This window comes from Chenopodium quinoa, unplaced genomic scaffold (genome assembly GCF_001683475.1).
Source record: "Chenopodium quinoa cultivar QQ74 unplaced genomic scaffold, ASM168347v1, whole genome shotgun sequence".
In the NCBI taxonomy this organism is placed as follows: domain Eukaryota; kingdom Viridiplantae; phylum Streptophyta; class Magnoliopsida; order Caryophyllales; family Amaranthaceae; genus Chenopodium; species Chenopodium quinoa.
The window spans coordinates 2310676-2332556 of record NW_018742205.1 but is presented as its reverse complement, the minus strand read 5'-3'; the positions used below and the strand labels follow the sequence as shown (position 1 = coordinate 2332556).

General features: G+C 35.8%; 2 protein-coding genes across 8 annotated transcripts; one reads left to right on the top strand and one right to left on the bottom strand.

Moving 5' to 3' along the window:
* The first annotated feature begins 326 nt into the window (after positions 1-326).
* LOC110728796 (splicing factor SF3a60 homolog) lies at positions 327-12644 on the top strand. Of its 7 annotated transcripts, none has more exons than XM_021908485.1 (14): positions 554-727; positions 835-948; positions 1384-1488; positions 4944-5086; positions 5206-5302; positions 5638-5799; positions 8474-8545; positions 8763-8924; positions 9115-9192; positions 9298-9426; positions 9680-9826; positions 11817-11975; positions 12145-12216; positions 12306-12644. In XM_021908485.1, exons 1-12 carry the CDS (start codon positions 554-556, stop codon positions 11961-11963), a joined length of 1530 nt encoding a protein of 509 aa, XP_021764177.1. In that variant the 3' UTR covers positions 11964-11975; positions 12145-12216; positions 12306-12644. The 7 variants fall into 7 exon arrangements, with proteins under 7 accessions (XP_021764140.1, XP_021764177.1, XP_021764181.1 ...); XM_021908489.1 differs by having other exon boundaries at positions 12293-12644; XM_021908475.1 differs by having other exon boundaries at positions 12075-12216.
* Positions 12645-13505: 861 nt separating this feature from the next.
* LOC110728786 (probable plastid-lipid-associated protein 14, chloroplastic) lies at positions 13506-20229 on the bottom strand. The gene is made up of 14 exons (XM_021908439.1): positions 19853-20229; positions 19223-19552; positions 19081-19124; positions 18801-18879; positions 18592-18708; positions 18232-18414; positions 18040-18126; positions 16928-17028; positions 16714-16801; positions 16439-16519; positions 16243-16319; positions 15350-15485; positions 14658-14720; positions 13506-14400 (listed from the first exon to the last, which is right to left on the bottom strand). The coding sequence occupies exons 2-14, from the start codon at positions 19535-19537 to the stop codon at positions 13771-13773; spliced, it is 2001 nt and encodes a 666-aa protein (XP_021764131.1). The 5' UTR covers positions 19538-19552; positions 19853-20229; the 3' UTR covers positions 13506-13770.
* Between the last annotated feature and the right edge of the window lie 1652 nt (positions 20230-21881).

Below are 21881 nucleotides of genomic sequence, written 5' to 3'. Positions count from 1 at the left end.
ATTTTGGCAAAAAAATTGGCCCATTCTAGGCAAAGGGTCTTGGTCAGGCCGGACCCAACTTCGGGTTGAAATAAACATGGCTCAATATTACGAGGGCCACCATCTTGTCATGCCTACTTTTTAACTAAAATTGTAATTTTTGTTTGCCTAAAATCCAGAAATAAATTATCCGTGCCAACCCAAGATTTGGGCCAAAAAATTATGTCCAAACCCAAACTTTTTTCAAGCCAGGTCAAATTTGAGCAGGTCTAGTGATCTAATCCACTACGCGATTACTCACTAATTCATTAGCCAGTCATGTACAAAACGAACTCACCCCCACTCACCAACATTAACCGGTGGCAGTACTCCCTCGGTTCTTTTGCGCACTTTCTCTCTCCTAAACCGACTCAACTCAAAAACCATCAGTTCTCTCTAAAAACTCCGACAACACAAACTCCCTCTTTTCCAAAAACCCCAACTCAAAACCCCTGCAACTCGAATTGCAATCCCCAATCGGAACAAAAACCCTAGATTTCAAAATCAAAATCAAAATTAGGGCAAAAACAAGAACATGTCGTCGACTCTTCTGGAACTAACTCGAGGTTCTCACGAAGAAGTAGAGAGATTAGAGCGCCTCATTGTCAAGGAGCTTCAGAATGAAGGTGCTTCTTCTAGAGATCGTCTCTTACAGAGTCATCGTGTTCGTTTCATGATTGAGCACATCCTCTCTACCACTGATAAACTCGTAATTTCCTCTTTGTGTTTTGATTTTAATCTTTTCAATTCGTTGATTTTGCGCTTTGATATTTCTGGGATTATGGTTTTTTTACGTTTTTGGGGTTTGATTTGTAGGTTGAGATTTACGAAGATAAAGATGGTGCTCGGAAAGATGAAATTGCCGCACTTGGAGGTCAAACTGCTACTGGTACCAATGTGTTTAGTGCCTTTTATGATAGATTGAAAGAGGTAATCTTCTCTTTCTTTTTTTTTTTTTTTTTTTTTTTTTTTTTTTTTTTTTTTTTTTTCCGATTCCGGACAATTGCAAATTTGATTTTCTTTGTCGTGTTAGAAATTTAGGGTGAGATTAAACTTGAAATTTTGAGGTTTTGTCAAATATGGTGGTCTCAGACAATTATAAGTTGAGAAATAGCTGAAATTTGTGCTTTGTTAAATTTAGTTATGGAGTCGTTATGATTGCAGGGATATATGTATGTTTTATTGTTTTGTATATTCGAATTTTACATTGGAACAAAAAATTGTTTGTTGGTTTGTGTGGAATTTTGAAATGTCATGTTTTGATTATGCTTCTTGTCTCTGAGCCTTTTGTGGAATTGCCGTAAACATTGTGGTGTTTATGGATGTTATCATGTTGGGATTGTTCTTATTGGAATTTGTGTGCAGATTCGTGAGTATCACAGGCGGCATCCATCTGCGCGTGTCATTGATGCTGAAGAGGAATATGAGCAGATGTTTAAGGAGGACCCATTGCTTGATTTTAGTGGAGAGGTATTTTTTATTTTATTTATTGTGTTTTACGTTTTGAGAATTCCTTCTGGATGTGACATATTTCATGCAACTGCATTACCATTGATTCAGGATATTTAGTATGCTTTCTTCAGTTTTATGTGTTAGCCCAATTAGAGAAGTCAAGGATTTAAAATTTAGAAGGGACTGGCGCAACTGATATTAATATCTCAAGGATTTAGGGAAGAAGTAACAAAAATAGAAGTGTATATGAGAAAAGAAGGGAAGAAGTTAGAATCATGTATTGGAGGAGAACATAGAAATGGGTAGGACCGCAGGGCATAGGAAAAAAGTGGAGCAGGGGAGGAGAGAGATAAAAAGCACTGTTTTTAGGGAGCGAGAAAGAGATTAATTTTGTTATTCTTGTGATATTCATCCAAAGCACATCCAGTTGGGAAATGTGGGGCTTGGATGGTGGTTTGTTTATTTAAGTTGTGACTTACATCATAATGAAGACAGGATACTTTATTTGGAAAGATTGACCACCAAATGATTCAATTCAAGGTTACTGATGGAGGAGTCATTGTATTGGTCATTTTGTGTATTGTGACAAACAATCATGCTTAGTTTCTTTTCATTGTAATTGACATTCAAGCTTCAAATTGGGTGCTAAATGGAAGAGTAGAAAGGGTGATTTCGCTTTTAAGGTGAGGAAGGAAAAAAACACCTTTTCTTGAAAGCCCCAAATATCATAAAATTTATCTTTCTTGCAAGGCTTGGATATGGGTATAACTATGAGTGTGGTTTCGATGATGATGGGTATGGCTTAATAATGTAATTCCTCCATCTTTATCATCTAAGAAAAATTGGCCTTAATGATGGCAAATTGCCAACTATGGCTGGGATGATCATTAAACTGTAAGCGGGTGCACTCTACACCACAAACTCCGTGTCATTAGGACTAGCAGATAAGATTTTGGATGAGGCAAACAGTGCAGACTTGAATCATCTTTTGGGGGGCAATAGATATGGGTGGTTGAGCTGTATAGATACTATCCTTGGAGAAACCAACCTTATCTATGATTCTATGAAGCATGGGAAAAGAGTAGGAGATAGGCAGATTGATTATTCAACCCTATCATATTTCAAATCAGTAACTGTTGTGCATCCAAGGTTGAAGCATTTTTAACTAAGAAGCCTGTGTTAGCTGTGTGTATACAACTTGAAAGATTGACAATCTTTGTCGTTAATACTAATTTTACCTTGTGTATTTAAGGCGAAACTGAGTCTTGGTTTTTCTCATGATGGAATCATAGATAGGCATTGTATGTCGGTGGTGTTACATATGGATATTGAGTAACGATCAAAATGAAAGAAAATGAAGGGTCAACCCCTCCAATTGGGTAGTCTTTTCTGAGAAAGTGGAGACATGATTGTAAAACTGATCATGGTGTAAAAATGCGGCCGATACGTCGCGAATCGGCCGATTTGTAACGGATTTTGAACTTACCGATCTGATATTTACTGTTTTAGCACGGCGTTTTTCAAAAGGCCGAGATTTTGGCCGATATAGCCGATACGAAATGAATCTCGTCCGCATCGAACGTTATTGACTCAAAATTTGATAATTTCGAGAAGAATTACTCAGTTTTTAGAAAAAAAAAGGAAAAAAAGGAAAGAAATGGAGAAACTCCATGGAAACCGATGAGTTTCTTAGCTCAGAACCAATGGAAGAGAGAGAAAGTAAATATTGGGAGTATGGGACAGCTGTAAAGTGTAAATCACGTGTAAGTTCAAGTAATGGGTTTAGTCACTTTTATTATATATAAATAAGTTAGTGGGACAATAGTGGGCCTTTATGTTTGTTACTGTATTTCTTTTTTAAATTGTTGTCATACTTGTCAACGGGTAAATAAAAGAACAAGTATGGTTTTGGTTTAAAGGTAAGTACTAAGTACTTCGTATAATAATTTAATTTAAAACCTATATAAAAATTTATTTAAAAACCTAAATTATAATTTTTTTGGATTCATAAATTTTAAATAAATTTCTACCGCTACAACCGCAACCTGGTCCGCGATCAACGAATCAATACCGTTACCGTGATACTGTGACCGTTCCCGCGATCGCGACCGAAACTGCATTTTTATACTATGAAACTGATGGTAAAACTAAAGCTAAAGAGGAAAGATGGAGGAGGTAACCTAGGTTATTGGTTGTATATTGGTCAAAGGGGCTGTGATTTGGTTGGGCCTTTGGCTATGGATAAGATTTGGGGGTTTGGTTTGTGACAATAGTTTATTTGTCCAAGTATTAGTTAATTATTTTTTCCGGTTCCCCCATTTCTAGCTTCTTTTTCTTTTTCTTTTTTTTTTTTTTTTTTTTTTTTTTTTAAATAATTGTTTTAGTTTGGGTGCCCTTTCCATATTTCCTAGTGTTTGAAAAAGTATATCTATTATATTTTCTCGTGTTTGTATGTGAACTTGTAACGTTTCCGCTTGACTATCTATTTCTGTTCTGATAGGCTGATAGGCTCTTAAAAACTTCGAATAAGAGGGGTCATTATTCAGGCTTTTGAACAAGAGGAGTCGTTATTCATTCTTGGAATTATTTATTTATTTTTTCCTGTCCTTGTTCATTTGGACTTGCCAAGAACAGAATTAGGCATCTAGGAATGATTGTGCCAAATATGTAGCCATGTAGGCAGTCAATTTGCTTTTCCTCCTTTTTCTTTCTTTTTATTTGGGTGTGTCTTTACAGAGAAGGCAGTAGGGGTTATGTTAATCGGACACAGCTAATATTGCGAAGTGTTGTGTCGGAACCCTTCAATGTGCACCCGGACACTTCCATTAAGAGTGGAGAGGAAAAAAGAGAAGAAACATGAAAGAAAAACATATCTTGTTCGAAAATCACCATTAATATAGAGAAGATGGAGAGAAGAAGATTGCCATTAATTAGGAGAATTTACCGAGGAAAGAATTAAAATAAAAAAATTAGGGGTAGACATAATGAAAAATTTAAAGCTTTTGTAATATATAATTTATTTATATAAATTTAAGTGACGTATTGATGTGTCCTCGTACCCGTGTCCAAATATCGGATAGAGTCCCCTTGTCCTAACATTTTGGAACTTGCCGGATGGGACACTTGGACATGTGTCAATGTCCGACACCCGTTCCCGAGTCCATGTAACATAGAGTAGGGGTATATGGATGAATCATTTTTATAATTCCTAAAGGTGTGGATTACAAAGTCAGTAAAATGTTCAAGAGATAGTTAAAGTATGGTTCTTCTCTAATATGTTTCTTTTCTATCAAGCAGCCTGTATTGAGTCAAATTAATGTGACAGGTCAATAGTTCTTAATATTAAAGAGTTTACTTTGTGTAGTTTTTAGTATTAATTTTGCATTATTTTTTCCTTCACAATGTTCAATTTATTACTGAATGTCTGTACTCTTTTTATTTTTTTTAATTGAAAATGCTCTATGGAATTTCAGGAAGCATCTGGCCGGTACTTGGATTTACACGAATTCTACAATAGGTACATTAATTCAAAATTTGGTGAACCGATGGATTACGTTATTTATTTAGAGAAATTCTCACAGCCACATATGATTCCTTGCAAACGAAAGATGACAAGGTAAACCCTTTTTATCTAAAATCTCTTCTTATTTGTCTTTTGTGGTCATAAGTTATCTCCATCTTTTTTGAGCAATAGTACAAATATCGTTGTTTGTTGTTTGCATGGTGCTTCTGCAGGCAATACAAAGAGTATATTATTGAGCTATTGGAGTATCTGATCTCTTTCTTTGAGAGAACGGAGCCATTAAAAGATCTAGATAGAATATTCTCAAAGGTTAGATCTCCCTATTTTGTTTACTTAACGTGTTTTGCTGAGCATGATTGATACCTTTTGCAGACTGACCTTAAATGAATTAGATTTGTTTTATGGACGAAGGGGCTGCATGTCTTGATTCATTATTCTTGTATTGTTCCTTTTGCCACTGTACATTTCTCCATATAGAATTCTGTAGTGATCTAGGGTTTAGCTGACATTATAACTGGCCATTTAATTACCTGTGAAGAACATTGATTGAGTTTAGCTATTGTTAGTTAATCAACAAATTATGATGATTGTAAGCAATTATTGATTTGTTTGCTTGCTAATCTATTATGTATCTGTAAAAATAGGTAGTAAATGATTTTGAAGAGCAATGGGCCAATGGGAAAGTAAAGGGATGGGAGAATGAGGGACAAGAGAATGGACATATTTCTCAGACTGCCTTGATTGATCTTGATTATTATAGCACAGTGGACGAGCTTTTGGAATTGGGGCCTGAGAAATTGAAAGAGGTTAGTCATCTGTTGTAACAAGTCTTGCTTTGTCTTTACTATAGAAACTGTAATGTCTTTAACTCATGTACCTCATTAAGCTATTTCATGTTGCAGAATACTACTGTGTTAATGCTCTAATATTTTTTATGCTGTAAATTTGGTGTATGTATTGATGCAAATGTTGTATTTATTTTTATCCTTTTATATGCCTGGCATGTTTACTTTGGGAAAAAAAAAGTGCTTGTTGGTGAATGTTATCATATTCGAAGCTTGTGGTTTTTGAGAATGTTAACATGCTTGTTCTCTGTTAAATAAATTACATGTTTCAAAGCTTGAATAATTACGAAGTACTTCCTCCATTTTCTTTTAAATGCAACACACTTTTGCACAGTAATTAAGAAAGTGGAGAGATGATGGGGTAAAATTTTGGTCCTACATGGGCTTAAGCTTTTTAATTAAAGGAGATATTAAGACCCATAAATTGTATTTGAACTTTAAAACCCACCCCACCTACAGCACCATGCCACCACTCCCAACGGAAACCACCAACATCTCTACCATTGTCACCGAAAACCACCAAAATCCCCACCACTCCCACCGAAAACCACCACCATCCCCACCTAAAACACATACTTCCACAAAACTACCTAGAAACCACCGCCACTCCCACCAAAAACACCTCCTGTAGTGCTGACACTTCACAAAACTACCACTACTCCCTCCAAAACTACTCTAAACCACCACTACCACTCCCACCAAAAACCACTAAAACACCCAACTATGCTCACCGAAAAATATGAAACGTAGGGTTCAGATATGCAATCGAAGGACTCAAGCAAGGAGAAAATGGTCAGAATTCAACAATTTCAGTGTAAGGGAAATTGATTCGAGTGGTTCCAATTTAAGGGTCATAGACTTGGAGAGGTGGTGGTGGCTAACATTTTAGGGTTTGTAGATCTGGTGGATTTGGAAATAGTGATGAACATTGGTGTTGGTTTGGCGAGAGTCATGGAGGTGGGTGGTGGTTTGGGGGGGCTGTGGTGGTTTTGGTGAGGCACATGGTGAAAATGGTGGTGGTTTTTGTGAGGTTGATGACTTGATGGTGTTTCGGCGGTTTTGTTGATGGTGGTGGGTGGTTGATGGTGGTTTCGTTGGGAGGTGGTGGCTATGGGGAAAAGAGAGGATGAAGAGCAAGTGAGAGAAAAGGGGGGGGGGGGGAAGCTTGGAGGTGAAATCGATCATTAAAATGGGTTTGGGTGCTGGAGTAGTTTGTAGTTTAATTAATGTTTAAGAGTTGGTGAGTAATTAAAATATGTAATGTTGTTTAAGTAAGGGTAAAATTGTAAATTCACAAAAAAAAAACTAACCATGTATAGTGTGTTGCATTACTATGACATTTCCATTTATAAGAAGTGTTGCATTTAAAAGAAAACGGAGGAAGTATAAATTAGCATTTCCTCTAGGCATATTCCTTCACATAATGTTGGTATGCCTATATTGAGTATATTCATTATCCAACATGCTATTGGATGGTAGTTAATCGAGACAAAAGTGGTTCCCAATTTTCGACGGAGGAAGACCTAAGAAAACTTTGAAGAGGGTGATTGAGAGTGACATGAATGCTTTGGCGATTAAGAAAATATGGTGTTGGATAGGGTGGTGTGGAGAGAAAAAATTCACGTCAATGACTTGTCGTGATTATATATATACAATCTAAATTTATTTTCGTATTTAATTTTATTATTTTATCCCACTAATGTTTTATGAATTGTATTGATTTCCTTTGCTAAAGTTAAATTTTATGTTTTTTTACTCCAATGTTTTAACCACTCTTTTAAAACATTCTTGAATTTTATTCTTGGTTCTCTTTTAAAACTCCCTTAATTTTTCTTGGATGCTCTTTCTTTTGCTCTCTTTACTCACCTTTTTTTTCAAACTATTTCAAATGATTATCTTGTACTAGTAATTAAAAGTTCTTATGACGATTCATGTTAGCCGACCCAAATCATTTTGGGACTAAGGCTTTGTTGTTGTTGTATGTACAAATTGATGACCAGCATTCAATTCAATGAATTTTATGTAGAAAAGCTGGCAACCTTTTCACTTAACTTCCGTTTGGATGTTTACAAAGTTAAGTCTTGAACTGGATTAGGTTTTTTTTTGGTATCCTTTTATTCTAATGGCTGGTGTTTTTTTTGTTGTCTATCTTCTTGAGTTTATTACTTGCCTTTTTCTTCTGTCCAATGCTAGTTAGAATTTAGAAGTGTCAATTTGGGTGTCCGGGTCGGGTTCGGTGAGGTCGGATCTATTTTAAAAATTGAGTCATGATAATTTCTTGTGTCCATACGAGTCGGATTGTCGGAATCTGAATCGGATTTTTTTGGGTCGGTTTTGTATCGGGTCGGGTTGGGTCGGGTGTGTTTTGACACCTCTAAGTTAGATCGTGTCTTTTAACTGGAGAGTCAAATATGTATCTGTATTGGAGAAGAGGGGTACTAATAAAATTTTAGCCTCATATTTACTTCGCTGGTTATTATTTTTCATGCATTATTTGCCTTTTCTCTTATCCCTATTTTTTTTTTCTTTGAAGGGTGTATTTTTTTCTTTATACTCTGTTACAGTATGCTGCTCTTAGTATGTGATTATATGTTTGAGCACTTAAAACTATGATTGGTTTGTTGTTGTCCTTCAGGCCTTGGCTGCTCTAGGACTGAAAACAGGTGGTACTATACAACAAAGAGCGGAGAGACTATTCCTTACCAAGGTATTTTCGAACAATCCCTATGATGAAGAAATTCAAATTTTTGAATCCGAGCTTAATTTCATTAGCTAAGCCCCTTGCAATGAAACATTATCATCATTTATTACTTGAGGCTGTTAGGGTGTGCCATGAAAGAACAATCTGTTTAGTTCTTCTTACTGTTCGTAAATGCTCTTAGCACATATCCTGCAACATTACATCTTGTTTTCCGTTGTTACAGAACACTCCTCTCGAAAAGTTGGACAAAAAGCATTTTGCTAAACCACAACGTGGTTCAAAGCAGAATGGTAATGGCGACCTGCAGTTTCAGAAGCAGGATGATATTAAGGAGTTGGCCTTAGTAGAGGCCAAGATGGTAAAGCTTTGTGAACTGCTTGAAGAGGTTAGCTCATAACTCTTTGTAGTTTTGCTGGTAACAGCATTGATGAAAGCATCTGCCCAGTGTTTTTACTTATATTTAATACAAATTATCTTCTGTAAATAAGTATTAATTACTTCTGCTGTTTGGGTATAGTAAGTGAGAAAAAAGTGGCTGATAGTGCTTCTATTGTTCTGGTTTCTTTTGGTTACAGATTATAGTCCGCACTAAAGAAAATTCTGTGAAGAAGCAGGGAATGACTTATGAGGAGCTTGCGCTAGAACACGAGGAGGTATAATTATTTTATCGCTTTTCTTATTCATCCTATGTTTTCTAGTGCTATCTAGTTGTACCTTGGTGCTTCATACAATGATGTTCCGTGTCTATGATTTTGCAGGAAGATGTACATGCTGAATCTGAAAGTGATGAAGAAGATCAACCGATATACAATCCTCTAAAGTTGCCTCTTGGTTGGGATGGAAAACCAATACCATATTGGCTGTATAAGCTCCACGGTCTTGGACAGGTATGCCTTCATGTATTTTAGTCATCAACAGGGCATTACTGCCTGGTTTTATCATCTTCTGGCTCTTCTTTTTCCTGATAGCTTGATATTTTTGGTTTGATTTATGTTTTGTAATGTGTTGGCTTATATATCTTAGGTCACCATTCTGTGTAACTTAACACTTGGGTTTTTGCTATTGTCAAAAAAAAAAAAAACACTTGGTTTTTTTTTTTTACCTACTCTCTAATTTCCTGTTCTCTATTGTGCAATTCAGGAGTTTAAGTGTGAAATTTGTGGGAACCATAGCTACTGGGGCCGTAGAGCTTTCGAGAGACATTTTAAAGAATGGCGTCACCAACATGGAATGCGCTGTCTTGGTATTCCAAACACAAAGAACTTTAATGAAATTACATCTATTCAGGTATCACTTTCTGTTTCCCTAAGCATACTGGAGACATTGTTCGTATTAAATCATGGTGTTTGGCATTGACTCATTGAGTTTGTCAGTGAAATGTAGGCTGCTGGATGTAGTTTTGATTGTGATTGAAATCAATTGAGCCATATCTTGATGTTGAAAAATGCACTGCTCCCTCCATTCCCAATACAAGTCTCATTGCACTTTGCTCGTGTTTTAGGAAGATGATTTTTTAAAAAAAGATAGTGAGATTTAATTCATTAAAGGTGAATATTAAAAAAAAAAATAGTGGGGTTTGGTTGATTAAAAGTGGATAAAAAATAAAAACAAAATTAAGATAGTAGGGTCTTGTTGGTCAGAAGTGGATAAAAAAAAAATTAAAAAAAAAAACAGATTAGAGGGGTTTGGGATTTTTATTTGGGGACGGCGGGAGTACTATGATTTTTTTGTACTCTCTGACCTAAAATGGCTTGCTTGAGATGATTATTTTGGGTTTAGAGAGAGCTACAAGGGCAAATCATGTACACAGGATTTGATCCCTGATCTTGAGTACCACCCTTCAAGACTTCAAATTAAGCTAGTTGATCATCCATGCTTGTTTGAGATGATTATAGTTGATAGCTTGTTGAAAACGCCCTAACTGTAGCTTGTTTGTGATGATAAGCCTTTGCATTTATCTTTTAGCTCAATTTCTTTGTTGAACTAAATTCTTGCATAATCAGCTATTCAGTTATTGTCATTTATGTTTTTAAAGTGTCAATGGACAGATCTAGCTTGTTATAGAGGCGATCTCCTCAAAAGATCCGAACTGAACTGAACTTGGTTAAATGTCAGGGGTTACTTGGTATGTCTATAGGCTGTAGTAAGATATTGCTCCAGTAACTTTCCTATTGATTGCATTACCTAGCTGGTTAGCATTGTGTCCTGAATTCTTAGGGCATGCTTAGATTGAGAGGTGTATTAAGGGTGAATAGAATGAAAATGATTGGAGGTGTTGGAAGATGGAAAAGGCTAGTTATGGTGTAAAGTGGAGAGATGGGAATTATTACCCCCAATATCACAAACTGTTTTTAATCTACCACCACCATCAATCAGCTTCATTTTCTCTATGACATCTCCAATTACTGAATTCAGTACTTTCATTTCAAGTGGAGTAAACAATTATGATTTTCTAACTTAAGAAACTTCAACGATAATGAAAGTGATTAGTTAAATGAAGCTTAAGAGACTTATAGCCCCTTTTGTTGTTGACTGGAAATGAAGTTTTTAATACTAAAAAGATTTAAGTAGGTAAGAGGAGTTTATTTGATTCATTTTATTGGGGTGATTTGAATTTATGTAATGCATATCTAAGCAGGACTTAGCAACCCCCGAAAATGTAAAAATTAGGATTTCATAAAACCCTTCTCTGATTTTACTCTTCCTTCTCCATCTTCACTCCCCGTTTTTATTTGGGGGCTCTTGTAATAAATTCTGGTGGATGAAGAGGAAATAGTTTTCCGTGAAGTGCAAGTTAACATGGCTTGATACTCTTCTTCGCAACAAGTGTGTGCTTGTTTTCGAAGTTTTGACATGGAAGCTGAAGTGTACAAAAAAATCCATATTTTCCTGGACTTAGAACATATAGTATATCTTGTATTTGTGCCTTTTGCATATTATTAGTTTAGCCCACATGTTCTGATGTTCATATTCTTCAAATGTGACAAGACCCTAACCTTTAGGTTGTTTAAGCTTGGGTGAATCACTTTTTGATTTTCTGAAAGGTTTCAACTTTTAAGTAAACTGCGAGTTGCTTGTAGCTGTTTCTTTTGCATACTGCATCTGCAACGTGTTAGTAAACCAGGAAACACAGAAACTTAGTTTTTTCCTGCTACGGTTTCTGTGCTACATAGTTTGATCACTTTTTGATTTCTTTGGCTCCAAAGATGTCTATAGAACTTTTTATTTTTATAAATTTAGGAAGTGCCTGATTTAATATGTTCAATTTGGTTTGCAGGATGCTAAGAATCTCTGGGAAAAAATCCAAAGAAGACAAGGATTGCACAAGTGGCGACCAGACCTTGAGGAGGAATATGAAGATAAAGAGGGGAATATCTATAATAAGAAGACATACACTGATCTACAGCGTCAAGGATTGATATAGAGTTTCTATTGTGTAAGTCATTTTGGGTCCTCCTATATATACTGCTGCCCTTGCCCTAGAACATGTTTCATTTTCCCCTGTTGCCTGATTGTTTCTATTTCCAAACTTTAGGAGTTAATGCAGCATGGAAATAGTTTAAAGGTGGCAAAGAAATGTAATTGTGTTTTTCTCTTTGAAACAGAGTTATATTTAAGCTTTTTCTCAGCAGATTTGTTATACAAATGTCTTTAGACGACATTGACAATACATTCTGGTAAGCGGTAACTTTTTGCAGATTAAGCCCCTTGGTCATCACCAAAATTGATGACAAACTTCATTGATCATTCTAGTATTTTTGTGTAGGGAACTCTGACCATGTATTGGTTATTGTGATCAATGCCTAGCTGCAACCGCATGTTGGAGCCTGCCATTTCCTATCACGCGTTGCTTCTGAAGAGTATCAGTTTCCAATTGCATTTTATAAAGAAATTATGGAAGCATGGCTAGTGTAAAATTTGAGGATGTATTGCAAGCGGCAATCTTATTCATGATAATATTGATTAAAAAAAAAAAAAAAAAAAAAAAAAAAAAAAAAAAAAAAAAAAAACCTTAGTATGTTTTTGCATTATTTTCAGGATCCATTGTCCCCTTTTTGGAGTTGGCTCCTATTATTTCGGTCTAATTCACAAATAACGTAACAAACTACGGAGTATTATTTTTTTTAGTGCGAAATAGAAGTATGTTAACAACACAGCCATAGTTTTGGAGTTTTGGTTACTACCATCACCTTTTGAAATAGTACAGAAATTGGTATTAGGTAAAAGATACAATACCTCAAGTCCTCAACCTTCCTAAAGAAGCCAAGAGTAGATAAAAGAAAAATACGAGTGATGACAAGATTGACCACCAAACCGACTAGCATACTATCCTGTAGAAGAAGATCCTGCACACTTAGCCCCATAGATTTGCTTCACCCAGTTTGAATCACAGAAGTGCGTGTTATGGTATACGGCCATCTTCATGACTTCATCCCACAGGCCAAGTGATGGGTATCAGATTGTTTTCAAGTGAAATGTTTTACCACTAACGCTGCAAAGTAACATAGAAGCGTTATACATTAATAATTTCAGCATATTTTAGTGGAATGTTGTCTTTTTACTCCTAATTGCAGAGCAACAATAAGCAGCTAGCCATCAACTACGATTAATTTAGTATAAACCATTGGGGCTGTGCCAAAAGTACAGTGCATGCACAATACATGCATGCTTTTTCATGATGGGTTAGCCTTGAGAAATTTCAAGTTTTTCAACATAAGAAACAAACTATGAACGGCAAAGTCATTAATAAATGTTTTTTTTATTGTTCATTGTCAAAACCGTCCTAATACGCTACTTGAAGTAGCGATGTTGCCTGTAATTTTATAAATTTAACCTTTTGAGATATAAATTTCTCATGTTGAGAAACTGAGACGGCCTCATTGGCCTCGGCCATCCTAATGTCATCTTTTAATTAGAACTACAAAACATATGGTTATGTACTTGTACAAGTATATCATAAATCCTCTTGGGCAAAATATTTTTCGGAATTTAATTTTCAACGTAAGAAATAAGCAATAAATAAATTTATGGACATGCTACATTTAACAGTGCTTGCAGCCCCTTGGGTGTATAATCTTAACCCATGACCTACAGCACATAATAATTGTAGTGCTGCCTAATCTCTCTTAAGCTATGTAGAGGATCTGATTTTTACATAAATTTTACTGTGCATAAAGACTGTACAAAGCTACTGGCCTGTCCAAGGGATTTACAGATACAATTCTATAGACCTATCTGCATGATCTTGTAAAGATAAGTGCCGAACCATTTACACTACGGAGGACAAGCAGCCTAGAATCTACATATGTACCACATACAACTTTTGACAAATCAAACATTTCCGGTGGCACTTGGAGTCGAACTTCTTTAAGCACATGTTTAGCATCATCAACATTGTTACTTAGTGGCTCCCCAAGGTTCATGGTCAATTCAATTTCACTAGATGCTAATTTAGCTACTGGAAGACTAGAAGGAATCTCCTTGTAAGGGAATGCTTTCTTCCATTTTCTGCTAGATGATATCTTGACTACCGAGGTTGCGCTAGAAGATGTAGAAAATGACATTTCTGAATTCTCTTTCTTGATGTATTGCCGCCTGCCAGCCCTTAATCTGGATGGAGACATTACTTTAAGATTTCCAGGTGTACCGGTTTTGTCATGAGGCCAATCTTGACCAGTAATCACATTGAAAGCAATATCTGAAGTGAACTTAAATGTTGTCTTTGGACTTGATATTTTATCAACAATTAAGTGCACATCACCAATAAGAACTCGGTGAGCAGGTTGCCGAAGAGTTAATCCTATGTGCCGACCTGTGCAGTAAAGTAGACGCCATTTTCCCGGCAACAACTCCAACCAATTCTGCAAGATCAAATATATTAGCTACACAGAAAATATTCAATACTAAAGTTTATTAACTCTTTAACTTGAAGTTGTGGTAACAATCAATAAACAGAAAGAAAACAGTATACAAATTTACAGTATAAAACCACCAGGGGGCCAGATACTGTCTAATTGTCTATGTGGTAAGAGAAATGATAAAACTAACAGGACTAGTTGACGTTCAAATAACAGAAGTAAAATCTATATCAGAGAGCGTATAGACTATGGAGCAGTACCTTAGGCTTTGGATAAGGATTCAGCATCTCCATCAATTCAACAAAGTAGGAGAGCCTGTTACGCTGAAAACACGAGCATCAAGGTCAATTCAAATCCATGCTGTGGCAATGGGATAGCACACACACTGACACATAACTGATACAGACATTGGTGAGTTAAAGACTACATGTTAGCCACTAACACACACAACTGATATGGACATTGGTAAGTTAAAGACTACTAGACTACATGTTAGCTACTAAACTCCATCTCAAGCTCACTGTTCAAGTTAGATCTGGGAGAAGGGAAATGAAAAGCCAAAGTAAGACCAAATATTCGACCAGTCTTGGTACTGGAAGGGCACCTTATCGACTTATCTCAATTTGTTGATCAAGTTTAACAAGCAAATGGAAGTGAGGATGGCTATTTGACCCCCTCTCTCCCTCCAATTCCTCATCAGACATCAGTCATCCAATGGCTAAATCTAAATCACATTTAACAGTTTACTCCTCTATAATAGGTAGAACCACGCATTCCATCAAGCCAAAGAACTATGTGACTTCTAAGAATCATATATGGCTATGAAGCCTATATTAGAGAGAGGGACAAATTTGATTTTTGTTCTCGCATAATGAGAAAAGAGGACAACATAATTGGTCAAGATCCTCATATATCTTAATTAAAGTCACAAGGGTAAGCAACTGATAGCTACCTGAGGCTGCCGATAGATGTATTCTTCAGTAATTCGAACAGCAGTAGAGCCAAGACCCCATCTAATAACGTTCATTGATGGCTGCACTCTCCATCTTGGTCCGCATAAAAATGGGTGCCTCAGAGCATCTAAACAGCTGCACAGAACACATAGATAGCATAACCCATGCTGCAGCAGGTTTTTCAGGTTTTTTTTTTCTCTTTTTTTTTTTTTTTTTTCCAAAATAAGAACATGATAAAATGAAATAACTTGATATATAGAGCTGGTCAGCTGAATAATAGATCTAGATTGTCACAAAATAAGAATATGACATAATTAAATCACGAAATGAAGCCATGAGTATTATTCCATACATCATATGCATTCAAGATTTCAAACCTCGCCATACATTTCTTAAGCATTCTTTACTACAATACCAAGACTAATAAACATCTGCCATGCTCACAGAAAGTAAAAGCTCTCTGTATCTCTTCAAGATATCACAGCTTTGCAACCATTGCCAGTTTAGCTGTGTTATCAAGGTAAATGGACATCTACCACACCAATTACAGCTATATAACAGCATAAGTTCTTAAGCCAAATTACTGAAGCAAAGAGTTCATCATCTCTGCATTCAATGCAGAAGACACAATGCCTTATCTTTCAGATAGTCCTCTGAGCAATGAGGGCAGTATTATGATGCAAATGATGATGTAAAAATCCACAATAAAAGCTATTCTCATTTCTCAATATTACATGAAGCTATATTTTAGGGTTTTCAGCTGACAACACATGAAGCTATATTTTCACATTCAAGTACTTGTAAATAGAAGGAAAAACAATGACAAGCAGATATCCAGTTGGATCAAAGGGCTACGGAAAGCATCAATATTCTAGAAAAACTGAAAAGGTACCTTATTCTATCAAAAGGTTTTGGTGCAAGCAGCAACGCCAAAAGATTCCACCCAGCACCCCAGTTTCGATCCAGTATCTGCAATTAAATTACTTTTTAACAACCTTCTTCCAAGAAAAGGGAAAAGGAAAAGGAAACCAAGAGATAGAGGACAGGATGGAAAAATACAGCAACTCAATTGGATAGAGTTCACCAACCTGAAGTCCAATACTTCCAGAAGGGGAGTTCTTACACAAAATTGGCAACATGAATTCACGCAAGCATGATGGATCATTTCCCTAGAGAATAATGAACATTAACACCAGGAGGACATAACGTAGCGAGAACTAAGCAACATAGAATTATTTTAATAGCTCAGTAGCATAGCATCTTACTAGTGACAACTCAGCAACATGGAATCTTATTTAATAGCTGACATCACATGTTAATAATTCAAAATGGGATACTTAACAAGGATATCATGAATAAGTACCTTGGTAAGAAATGATTTGAACTCCGCAAAGATTACTGGATCCATGAGCTCCGGCAGAACCATCTTTGCCATGATAAATCCAACACACCTAAGAGTGACAAGTAAATAGCATGTATAAGGTATCTGTCTGTGTGTGTGGTTTTTTTTTTTTAATCACTAATTAACCTGCAAGACTTTCAAGTTGATTTACACCATAAACATTCCTTTTCAGTACCTCATATCAAATGCAATCATCATTTGCCTTCTCTTACTGTTAAAAACTTTACTATTCGAAGTATTCTCAATGAAGTCAACGGCATTTCCCAAAAAACCTACCTGGAAAAATATGAATCCATAAGACAACTTGCTAAAAAAACGTAAAACGAGAGAATGACAGCTTTTTATAGATGAAAAAACTCTGTGAGGGAGGATGGAGCAGAGGGAGCTATCAAAAACTATATTAATATGACCCCCCAAGGGGTTATTACTTGTGGTAGGCTATCACGTACGAATATTCCCTCTGCCCCATAATAGCTTTCAGACATGCCTTTTTGAAAAAAATAAAACCGCACTTCTCTTTCAAGTAGACACACCCTCCTCTATCCATCACACCTACCTTTTATCTCTCTCTATCATGTCAGATTTTATCTTCTTCTCTCTTTATCCAGTAGTACATATTTTATCCTCCTTAATATTTTTCTCCATAAACTAAAAAAAAAAAATCGATCTTTATTATTTTTACCAAACCCACATGTAATAAACCCTAAGGGATGGAAAGAGAAGCAAAATTGCCTCCTGAATTGCAACTTTAACTATACAACAGAACCAAAAGAAAATGTTAAATCCTTCAGGGAAGATCGCAGAAGCTTTTTCCTCAAAAATTTAATAGTTTCTTTCTCTTCACACACACCACCAGATAGCCTAAGGAGGCTTACACACATCAGCAAGGACAGCAACCCAGCCTTTCTTCATTCTTTACAAACCAGCAAACCTTGGGCATATTTATGGGCTTACCAAGTTGCAGGCTTGCAGCCAACAAATGTCAAAAATAGCAAGTGAGGCATGGAGACAATGAGACCACACAAATTATACATGCATACAGATATTAGTCATGACTACAAAGTAACCAACAATTTCTAAGCAGTGTTTACAAGAACCTGTTTCATTCCAGTACATTTAAGATTGTAAACACACATTTGTGTGCGAGACCATTTGGATGAGCTCTGATTTCGAATTGATAAATCCATCATGGTTTAGTATACTAGATCAACTTCATGCTTATAAGAAAAAGAAAAAAACAATACTTTACATGATAAATACCATTGCATACAGATAAGAGCTACTCACTTTAATATGCCTGTCCACAGGGCTTACGTGCAAATTTTCCAGCCTCAGTTCAGTGTGGGCAAGTCCATGACTATGCAAATAATTTACCTGAAAGCATTGGGAAGTGCATAATGAACTTCAGGACCTTCCAAGCAGGAGAACACACATAAGACATGGATAGATTAATACTCGTAATAATAATGATAATCATACTCCTATCAAGAGATCCCTCATAAGTAATCGAATCAGACGTAATTTCCTGGACACAGCTGGACCTCCAATGCTGTCATCCCCCACCTTTCGAACAGACTCTTCATCAAGAGCAAGAGTAGCTTCTAAGGTTGGTAACCAGTCTGATTGTTGAAGCCAGTGCCTTAGCGAGAAACTCCCATGATACTGCATTTATAGAAGCAATTGCGTGAATTTCATTGTAGTGCTAATTATCCAGAACCAGGACTCCTAAAATTCAGATTGTGACGGAAGATGTAAACCACCCAACATTAAATCAGCTAAACCATCTGAGTACACTATGATTATGTACAAAGATACAATTCTAAACAGAAAGAAACCTACACCATGGACCAGTGTAAACTCGGCGTGATTATCACTTGTTGACGAAGAGACATAACCATGAACTTGCATGGAATAAGAAAGATACAAAAGTCTACGACGAACCAACTTCTTGAACACCTGATGCCAACAAAATTACAACTGACATTAATTAACCAACTCAAATCTCCAAAGTGCTAAACCATCAATCACGTAATGAAATCTTCACACACCTCTATAGCTCTCTTGCCTCTCCTTTGAGCCTGAACACTAGTAAGCTCCCGAAGCACAACTCTTGTGTTATACAAAGGACTGCAATGTCCCCAAATCAGCATACTAACATTTATACAATGGGCTGCAATTCCCTAAATTAACATACTAACAAATACACATTGGGCTGCCAATTCCCCAAATAAACATACTAACAATGGTAATAAAAATAAAGAGGGGAGGGGGGCTATAATGCAACTTACATAATCCAAAAAAGTGACTCAGAAGAGTTGTCAGGCTAACCTGTCAGGATTCTTCACAAGAGCTTCAAAAACTAGCTCATCACCCTAAATAAGTTTCAAAGTAAAAGGGTACAATATCATCAGCAACATAATTTCTCAGCTAAAAGATCACAAAAAGATACAAGTTCAAGTAGAAGGTATACCCGCCCACCAAGACCGATGCTAACACGATCAGAAACCTCGAAATCAGACATTTCGAACTTATTAACCAGCCCCAATTCATCATCCACAGTAGACAATCCACCCATTTTATCATTTTCATCTGAGGCAATACTTTTTGAAGCCTTGCATGTCATTTTAACACATTTTTTAGAGCTTCTACGCAATAATTGATCAAAGGGTCTCAAAATTGGCCTTGAAAATACAGGTTTCAGTAGTAAAGTCAGCGAATTTATGCTGGGGAAGCGTAAATCAATGGCTTCCACACTCGGATTAGCTCCAATTCTGCCAAATGCCATTTACTAACATTCAACCTATGACATCAAAAATCAGCAAATCAACATTTCAGAAGCTCAAAACTGTTATTCTATAAATGCCCAATTCTATGATCCTGACATTTTATAATGAAAATTTCAGCAAAGTCTCATCAAGATAACAAAAAAGATTGAAACTTTACACCACAAGAAAATTAATTGATGATTATGAGAAATACCAAGATAATTAAAAGACACACCCAGATAATTGAAGAACATATGCAAAATACTAAGAGACATACTAGAAAATTAAGCAAAAACAGAAAAGGGGTTGAATTAATTGTTGATTAGGAAACATACCCAGAAAAATTGGAGATAATCCCAGAAAAATTTTGATTGCAGAATGATCAAATTGAAGGGGAAAAGAAGTAATTATAGAAGAAGGAAGATGGCGTGTGATAATTGTGCGCAAAGTAGAGGTTTGAATAGTTGGGCATGCGCCAAAGCATGTCAATTTCTTCCAAACACACACACAAATAAACAAAATTAAAAAAATACTGGTGAAAAATATCTATCTTCTTGGTTTTCTCTGATGTGTTCTGTAGTTGAGATCTTCATCAATGATGACTGGTTGAATTATACGCGCCACAATTTTGGATAGACTCGTGGGGAAATACTCTGCTTGCATGTGTTTGAGGAAGTTATTCACGGGGTTTGCTCGTGGACTATGTTATAGTTCTTGAGCTTTTGGATTATGCAATTAGACTCTATTTTAACTTGTTTGTATAGTGTCAAGGATTGGAATTTTGAAGTCGTTTTATCATTATCTGGCGCATTTTGTATCCCCGAATGTATTGTATGTAATAGAGCGTGAAGAAAAATGTTTACTCCGTATAAGATGTATTATTTATACAACTTTCAACTCTTATTGACAGATTGAAAACAAGGTATATGTTTCTTCTTGTGTTAGCTAGATTTTTTTTTATTCATTATTTTCTTGATGGTATTTGGCTTTCTTGATTTGTTATCATTCTCCCCTTAATGAAGTAATCAGTGAGATGAATGAAGTAGAAAAGGTGATCCACTTTCTTTCATACAAGCGTCATTACCACCATAATTGATCACGTGATCATTCTCACCATGTCATCCATCACACCTTCGTCATCATCATAAATTCATAAACATCATGCACCAATTATTTCACAAGAGAGAGGAGTGACCATTACCATGGTTAATTGATATTTCATGTAAGTGATACCAATCTATAAAACCATCACAACACCATCATCTTCCATGGACTATTCTAGAGATGAGCGGGAATCTATCTTAACCTAATTTCATTGATTACCTTTGGCTAGGAAAATATAAATGTTGTACTTGTAGAACTATAATTTTACCTTGTCGAATTGTTCAATTATATATACAACCAAAAATTGAAGAAAGTATAACTTGAAAATGATAGAATAAATGAAGGAGTTGAAATAGTTGGCTAGTTGCTAATTGTATTTGAAAAAAATTGGAGATTGTGGCATGTATGCCTTGATTCATTCAATAATTTAGTTTGTAGTTGTATGCATGCAATGACAAATCACCTTTACAAAAGGGATGAAATTGGTTGAAATTAAATTTCATTCATTAACCTAGCTTATTTTGGTCTTATTTTATTTGAAGTATACCTAGCATAATGCTCTTAATCTTTCTTTTCTTTTGATTCATCTTCCTCATAAGATAAGATTCGTCTATCAAAAATCTAATATGTGTATTAGCTTTCATTCAACATCTTGTAATCTATCAACTTTATACCCTCCATGATCCACACCCCATAAAATGTGGCTTTGTGTTGCTCTTGACCGGTGATGATACACTGCTAAAAAGCAATAACTAAATGAGTAATGACCACCATATTTGCTTGCTACATGAGCTAGTGGGGCGACATTGTTACTTTAAAACATCATTTTAGCTAGGAGAAGGGAGTATCATGTTAAGCTACCATGCACTATCTATCGTTAACATAATTTTCTCCTGCCCACTTCATATGATAGCTAGTCACCAAATGACCATTTTAAATGTGACCCTTATACATATTCTTCTGTTAAAACAAGGTAAGAACATCCATCACATAGATTTTAATTTTACAAGGGGGCAACTTCTACATTGACGTGGAGCAACTAAACTTAACTTTTTGCTAGGTGCAAGGGCCTACTAGAATAAGAGTTGATCATCATTAATTTAGTAGTACCCGTATTATAAATTCACTTATAACCTTTACCAATAAGGCAATAATACTAAGGAGATAGTTTTGATTAAGAGCAAAGACACATGTTTATTGACTTTCACTAAGTGTACTCAAAATTTATTAACCTTTCCATCCAAATCTACAAAATTTCAT

Excerpts from the sequence above, each read along its gene's own strand:
- LOC110728786 (XM_021908439.1), bottom strand. The coding sequence starts at position 19,537 with ATGGCATTTGGCAGAATTGGAGCTAATCCGAGTGTGGAAGCCATTGAT. Across the intron at positions 16,320-16,438 it reads CTGGAAGTATTGGACTTCAG|ATACTGGATCGAAACTGGGG; the intron begins GTTGGTGAACTC and ends ATTTAATTGCAG. Across the intron at positions 14,401-14,657 it reads ATCCTTATCCAAAGCCTAAG|AATTGGTTGGAGTTGTTGCC; the intron begins GTACTGCTCCAT and ends TTGATCTTGCAG.
- LOC110728796 (XM_021908448.1), top strand. The coding sequence starts at position 554 with ATGTCGTCGACTCTTCTGGAACTAACTCGAGGTTCTCACGAAGAAGTA. Across the intron at positions 5,303-5,637 it reads TAGATAGAATATTCTCAAAG|GTAGTAAATGATTTTGAAGA; the intron begins GTTAGATCTCCC and ends CTGTAAAAATAG. Across the intron at positions 9,827-11,816 it reads ATGAAATTACATCTATTCAG|GATGCTAAGAATCTCTGGGA; the intron begins GTATCACTTTCT and ends TTTGGTTTGCAG.